This window comes from Prosopis cineraria, unplaced genomic scaffold (assembly GCF_029017545.1).
Source record: "Prosopis cineraria cultivar Desert tree isolate PC_DT_omini unplaced genomic scaffold, ASM2901754v1 PC2, whole genome shotgun sequence".
NCBI lineage: Eukaryota > Viridiplantae > Streptophyta > Magnoliopsida > Fabales > Fabaceae > Prosopis > Prosopis cineraria.
The window spans coordinates 37,686,830-37,693,181 of NW_026555333.1; the positions used below are offsets into that span (position 1 = coordinate 37,686,830).

At 31.9% G+C, this 6,352-nt stretch overlaps 1 protein-coding gene across 2 annotated transcripts; it reads right to left on the reverse strand.

Moving 5' to 3' along the window:
• Nucleotides 1-691: 691 nt before the first annotated feature.
• Nucleotides 692-5,942, reverse strand: LOC129303650 (E3 ubiquitin-protein ligase APD2-like). Of its 2 annotated transcripts, none has more exons than XM_054943104.1 (10): nucleotides 5,549-5,942; nucleotides 5,319-5,428; nucleotides 4,982-5,107; nucleotides 4,599-4,695; nucleotides 3,393-3,467; nucleotides 2,839-2,921; nucleotides 2,464-2,610; nucleotides 2,009-2,084; nucleotides 1,570-1,909; nucleotides 692-977 (listed from the first exon to the last, which is right to left on the reverse strand). In XM_054943104.1, the coding sequence occupies exons 1-10, from the start codon at nucleotides 5,775-5,777 to the stop codon at nucleotides 902-904; spliced, it is 1,359 nt and encodes a 452-aa protein (XP_054799079.1). In that variant the 5' UTR covers nucleotides 5,778-5,942; the 3' UTR covers nucleotides 692-901. The 2 variants fall into 2 exon arrangements, with proteins under 2 accessions (XP_054799079.1, XP_054799080.1); XM_054943105.1 differs by having other exon boundaries at nucleotides 5,319-5,425; nucleotides 5,549-5,938.
• Nucleotides 5,943-6,352: the final 410 nt, after the last annotated feature.

Consider the following 6,352-nt stretch of genomic DNA (forward strand, 5'->3'; position numbering starts at 1 on the left):
TGAGAAGCAGATATAATAAAAGTGTTTGCTTTTACTCTAGTCCGCAACCCCGTGGACAAGGATATTGTAAAGCTTTTGGACTACTTTAACAGCGGTACCGTTCAGAGATGTGATCCACTTGATTTGTCTTTTATCGCTAATTCTTATCCTTGTAATGATTTTGCTTTATCTCTAACTATGTAAACTTTTCTTTTAATGTTTATATATTTGCCTTTTTGTGGGAAAAAAAAATTATAACCAGCTTCAACTGATGAACCTTGAACTGATATTTCAACTAGTTTGGGTCCAATTTTCATAATATATTTGATTAGCAAAGTCCAAAATATAAGTAATTTTTACAAAAAATTAGCATTTCAATAAATTTCTTATTCCCATAAAAAATATATATTATTTTTCATTATTAACCCCAAATCCCATTTATCAATGTGCTTCATGATGAGTGAGAGATAAACTTATACAAGGATTTAAATTAATAAATATAAGAAATAAAATAATTTTTTTTTACATGTACCAAATTGCTTATATTTTGAACTAAAATTAGTTGAAGAAAAATGCTTACATTTTAGATTAAAGAGGGTACAATCTTTTGAGAAACTATGCTGTACATACAACGAAATTAATTAAAGACTGAAACGTTGTCCCCCAACCCCCCCTCAAAAAAAACAGAGAGAGAGAGAGAGAGAGAGAGAGAGAGTAAAACGTCGTAATGTATTTTCGGGGGTCATCAAATCATATTAACCGTTATTTTATTTTTGCTATGTATGGACTTTTCCTAAAGAACTTTGATCAAACTATCAACTACTCCTATGTAAGTTGCAAATCCATCGTTGCAATTACATAGTAAATGTTACAATATATATATATATATATATATATTATAGATATAGAAGGAAAATTATAATTAAACAGTGAAAACTTTTCGAACTTTCTTAATTCTCCTTCTGCATATGGGACAAGGACTGGCTTCATCAACAACCCTGCATTACCAAGACTCCACTCATCAAACTAACTGCCACGTGCCACAACAAGTCAAAGTAGATTAATTTGCATGCCTAAATTTTAAATTTTGACTTTTTATTGCATTAAAATTACCATTTTTAAAAATTAATAATCAAGGAATTATTACCATTTTATGTTATATTTTTCTGAAAAAAATTTAAATAATTTTAAAAAAATTAAAAATTTCAAACAAAGAATAAGTACATTATTATTTATTATTCCCATCGGTCCTAAATGTAAAGATCTTATTAATAAATATATAATTACTTTCATAAATATTGATAGATTCATTAGGCTTATTCTAACAGCCCAAAAAGAATTTATTTAACTGGGGCATCATTTTAACCATGAAAAGAAAAACAAAAAGATTAAGGGAAAATCACCCCTAGAGTCCAACAAAAGTAATCTAAATAAAGAAAAGCCTCATAAAATTATACACTTATTCTGAAATTCCATTTTCTTTATTGAAATTGTCAATTAATACTATATTTTTATGTATTTAGTTTGTTTTTGCAGAACCTGAGTTTGATTTCCCCAAAGATTAAAAATTGAGTGAGATGTTTAATATACCTTGTTCCACATTCAAAGCAAGCTGCACAATGGCCACATGGAAGAAAGAAGCAATCCCTTGGAGCATCAAAGCAAATCACACACAAGTGTTTTAGACTTTTCTCAGCTTCTCCCTCCTTCAATGGCTTCCCTTTAAGCAATTCTGTGAGATCTTCCTCTTCACTAGTGAAAGACTCATAAGACGAACCCAAGCTTGAAACGTCGTCGTTTTTGTCACCCAGCAATAATGGTGCTCGTTCAGAAACTACTCGCACTTGTTGGAAGCTTTCCATGTCTGAACCATCTCTTTGGAAGACTTTGCAGCATCTCAAGATAAAGAAGATTAGCAGAGTCAAAATACCTGCACCAAATTTGCATTTCAAAATTCTGTGTGGCTTTCTTTTTATATGTTTTTGGTAAATTTTTGGAGAGTAGATCGTGTGAAGATTAATTTATTGACCTGATGCTACAAAGTATGTGATCCACCTTGGTGCATAGGATAGTTTCACATGAAACAATTCAGCCTCAAAATTTCCCTGAAAATCATATATCAATCATTGATCAACCTTGAGTTTCAATCTACAATGTTCCTTTTGGAGTCATGCCCTGAGTTTAACAAGGCTTGGTTGTTGACAAAGCATAATAACATCGTGCAATCTATGAGTTGACTCCACCTAGTGGAATAAAATTTTCTGTTATTTCTCATGTATTCGCTCCAATCGTGCAATTTTGCAATTTTGTGCATATCGAGAGGACAGAACCTGACTTGTTTATCTTTGACTAGTTGCACGTGTTTGGAGAAAATCTGAGTTACACCAACAGATAGTCTTGGAATATCCTATCCTTATTTTTATTCGAAATAGAGAAAGTAAAACAAAACAAAAAACAAAAAAAAATGCTGAAAACAATAGTTACCTGTGAAGGAGCAGGAGTGGTCAATACTGCAGAACCAGACTGTGAAAGAAAAAGGTCCAATCTACACAAACTGCTATCTGGTGAACATCTATTGATTGCATTGCTTGTATTGTACAGAACTGCATCCACACTGAACTTCAATTCAACCTGTTCAAACACAACATCATTTTGATTTTGACAGAAAATTCAGTTCTTAACTTCCATGTCTTATGAAGGGTTTCAACATAATCTCTCAGTTAGCTTGCATATCAACAAACTCAATCTATATCTTCAACAATATGAATCTGTTTCTGTGTGTTGATATTTTGAAGTTGAATGAAATAATGAGAAAAGTATTTTTTTTATATATATCAGAGTGTAGAAGCTTTTGATTACCTCCACATCTTCAGTTTGTGAGTTAGCAAGTACCACATAATAAGAAAATGGATCTGATATTTTCTGGGTAATATTGTTCCTCCCTGTAAATGAGGAAACATGAAATTGAAGATTAACATGGCAGCAGAAAAATAAGAAAGAAGAAATTTTTACTTGGCGAGTGAGGGAACCTAGGTTGCATATATACGGGTACGAGTATCCGATACGATACAGCATGATATGGGGATACGGCAAATTTTCAAAATTTTAAGATACGGGTACAGGGATATTTATAATGTATATTTCAACATTTTATGATATAAGTTATAGGTATTTTGATTTTTAAACAAGAATTTCTAAAGTAATATAAGGATATTTATAGTAATTAACTAAAATATTAAGTGTTTTTTTTAAGTTTTTAAGTGATATAGTAAGAAATTATTGAAAAAAAATCATATCACAAATGTTAGAATATGGGATATGTATGCAGAAATATTCTACAAGTATCGTATCGGATACAGGTACGTTTACTTTTTTTAAGTATCCGTGCTACATAGGAGGGAACTGAGAAGTACCATAAATAATATTCCAAGACAAAGTTGTGTTAGGAAATGATGGCTTCTCTATCCATTCAAAGAGCTGTTCTCTACCTGCATGTTTATGAAATCAGAAGACATACACAACATGCTTTCTGTTTCAAATCAATGCAACATGTTCTGCAATTTAATGCATGAGCCATTAATTAGCTATGCAAATAAAGATGTTACATTCAAATTTCCTTCAGATCATAATTTGTCATGATGTTACTTTATGATAATTAGTGTTGGCTTTTATAATGAAAACTGTGTTTAAACTTAAATATGCAATTGGCTCATAATCACAATTAGAAGATGCAAAATTCATGTGCTTATACATTCAAACATAGAGTAATACAAGGAAGTAGGACTGTGTACTTTATTCTTTTCTATGAATACATCACATGAAGTCAATTTTGTAAACTTAAGAGAGTCCATAATCTCTTTATGTTCATTTTCTGTTCATTGTTTTTGGGACCCTATGTCTCTAACAGCATTATCTGTTGCAAGTTTGTAACTCTAACCCTTGTTTTGGATGGGGAGAAAAATAGGGAAGAAAGAATGCTACTAAGGAAAACGACCAAAAATAATAATAATTTATTATTATTTTAATTTTGACAGTTTTCCCTCTTGGTATTGTTTTCTTTTTGTTTTTGCTCTGGTATCCTAAGTCTTTGACCCAAACTAATCCAATCAACAGCTTGCAAGCACCTCTTTGAGGGGGCACATACTTCCCATTCAGAGCTTAATCACTGCTGCATACCAAGATCTCGAACCTCTAGTTGAGCACTTCAGTTAATCTAAGTGCCCAGTGGTTTTTCTTCTGGTATTCCGCCTTCTCCATTTTTTTCCCACTTTTGCCTCCATCCAAACCAAGCATAAGAGAGTTCAATGTTGCCCAGGATCGACAAGAATGTCACTTGGTAAACCATGCTTGGAACCACTCTAAGGAGTCTAGATTCATCTTATAAACTCTTCATTTTATTCTTATGAATTCTAATACAAACAACCTATGTTACTTGGTCATCAGAATAATCCATTTTTCTTGAACTATGCACCTATATATGAACTACTGGAAGCTGTACTATTTATAGAGTCATGCATAGCGTGGCTTCTAATCTTGTACTCTCTGCAACACATAAGATCCAAATTTTTATTGGTTTTTTTTTTTTTTTACCACAAATGATGAAGAAAGTGGAACTTTACCTTGAGCAATAACAAGGGATAGATATGAAAGTCTTGGGGATTTAACATTGTAAAAGATATCCAATTGAGAGTGTTTGTTCAGGTAGAATATCCATTCCTGTAATATTTACAAAAAGTTTCAGTTCCACCACATTAAATGAAGCATCAAGGGCGATGCATTGAGTAAGAATAAAATAAAAAGAAAATATAATTTTGGTTCTTAAACTTGTTTTCAATTATCGATTTAGTCCTTAAACTTTGACTCAAAACAACTTAGTTTCTATAATTCTTTAACTTAATAAACATCAAAGTTCAAGAAATAAATCGATAATTGAGAGAAAGTTTTGGAATTAGAAGTTATATTATCTCTAAAATAAAGAAAAAAAATAGTAAAACAAACTTGCCTTGTAAAAATTGTGTTGTAGAGATCCACTATATGACTTAGACCAGTTCATTTTGACATCAAGGCCAGGTGATTCATCAAATCCATATAGCATTATCCCAGGTTTCGGTTCATCAACATGTTCCACCTATTTGTTCATCAATCATTGAATAAAATGATTAACTTAAATAAAAAGAACAAGAAGAAAAGAAACAACAATATAATCATATTATCTACATTTTCCTTGTTTCGTTGTTCACAAAGAACAAGATAGGTGTGAGGTTTAAAAAAAATGCTTATATAGGACTATTTGGTAATTCTTTTTTGAATGAACTTAGAGATGTAAGAAAAAATCTTACCGTGATAGACTGAACAAACATTGAGTTCACTTGTATTAAAACTGAGGAATAAGGACCCAATTGCAATGTTGTGGTTCCATAAATACCAAGAACCAGACCCATTGTTGCTGCTTGAAACCAACAATCAAAATTAATTATTAATTAATAACTCAAAACACAATATTTAACATTGGGAAAAGAAAATTTCAACAAACAAAAAACAAAGAGGAGGAAGAAACAAACTAACTAACCGACCAACCAAAAAGTGACGAGAATGATGAGACAAGACCAGACGTCATCCCTAGTAGCAGCAAGATATGAATTGGCCATAGAAATGTCAACCCTATATGTCAGAGAAGGAAGTTGCTGATGATTCTGTTCATTTGAATTCTCAGAATCAGGATTGGCTTCTTCTGCCAGATGCTGAGAAGTTGATGCTGAGGAAGAAGAAGGTGATGAAGAAGAAGGTGATTCCTCCATTGCAGAATGAATATTGTAGTTAGTTTGAAGTTGAAACTGGGAGAACAGAACAGAGGATAGAATTAGAAATTAAAGCGATGGTGACGATGTTGTGTATTGAAACAAGGAAAGTACACAACGTTGGTGCTGAGGGTTGAAGAATGTGAAAGTGATTAGATAGACATTCAAAAATCAAAACCAGACAGTCGTGTAGGGTCACTACTTTGGGTTCATTGGACTGTTCGTTGGGCTGAGGACCAGATGAGACGAAGCTATTGTTCATAAATTGCCAGTTTTTTATTGTCTATTATCAGTCTCTCACTCATTAATCTCATGACTATAAGTTTTTTTGGATTAAAGTTTGATGAATAAGTTTCAATACAAGGTATTGCTCCTAAAAGTTTGGAGCCTTAGATGTAGTAAAACAATTAATGCATTTAACTCCGGTCTAATTGATTACCTTTTTGGCTTAAAAAATAATGAATTACCCTTTCAGAATTTTTTTTTATTAATAATGTATTCAGCTCTGGTCTAGCTTCTCTCTCATCTTTATATTATACTCTCCTCATTTTTAAATATAAACAAATTTTAGAGAG

What these genes read in the sequence shown, in the direction of transcription:
- LOC129303650 (XM_054943104.1), bottom strand. Translation starts at nt 5,777, where the DNA reads ATGGAGGAATCACCTTCTTCTTCATCACCTTCTTCTTCCTCAGCATCA. An exon ending in ATCCCTTGTTATTGCTCAAG is followed by an intron (nt 3,468 to 4,598) that starts GTAAAGTTCCAC and finishes ATAAACATGCAG; the next exon opens with GTAGAGAACAGCTCTTTGAA. An exon ending in TGCTTTGAATGTGGAACAAG is followed by an intron (nt 978 to 1,569) that starts GTATATTAAACA and finishes TTGGTAATGCAG; the next exon opens with GGTTGTTGATGAAGCCAGTC.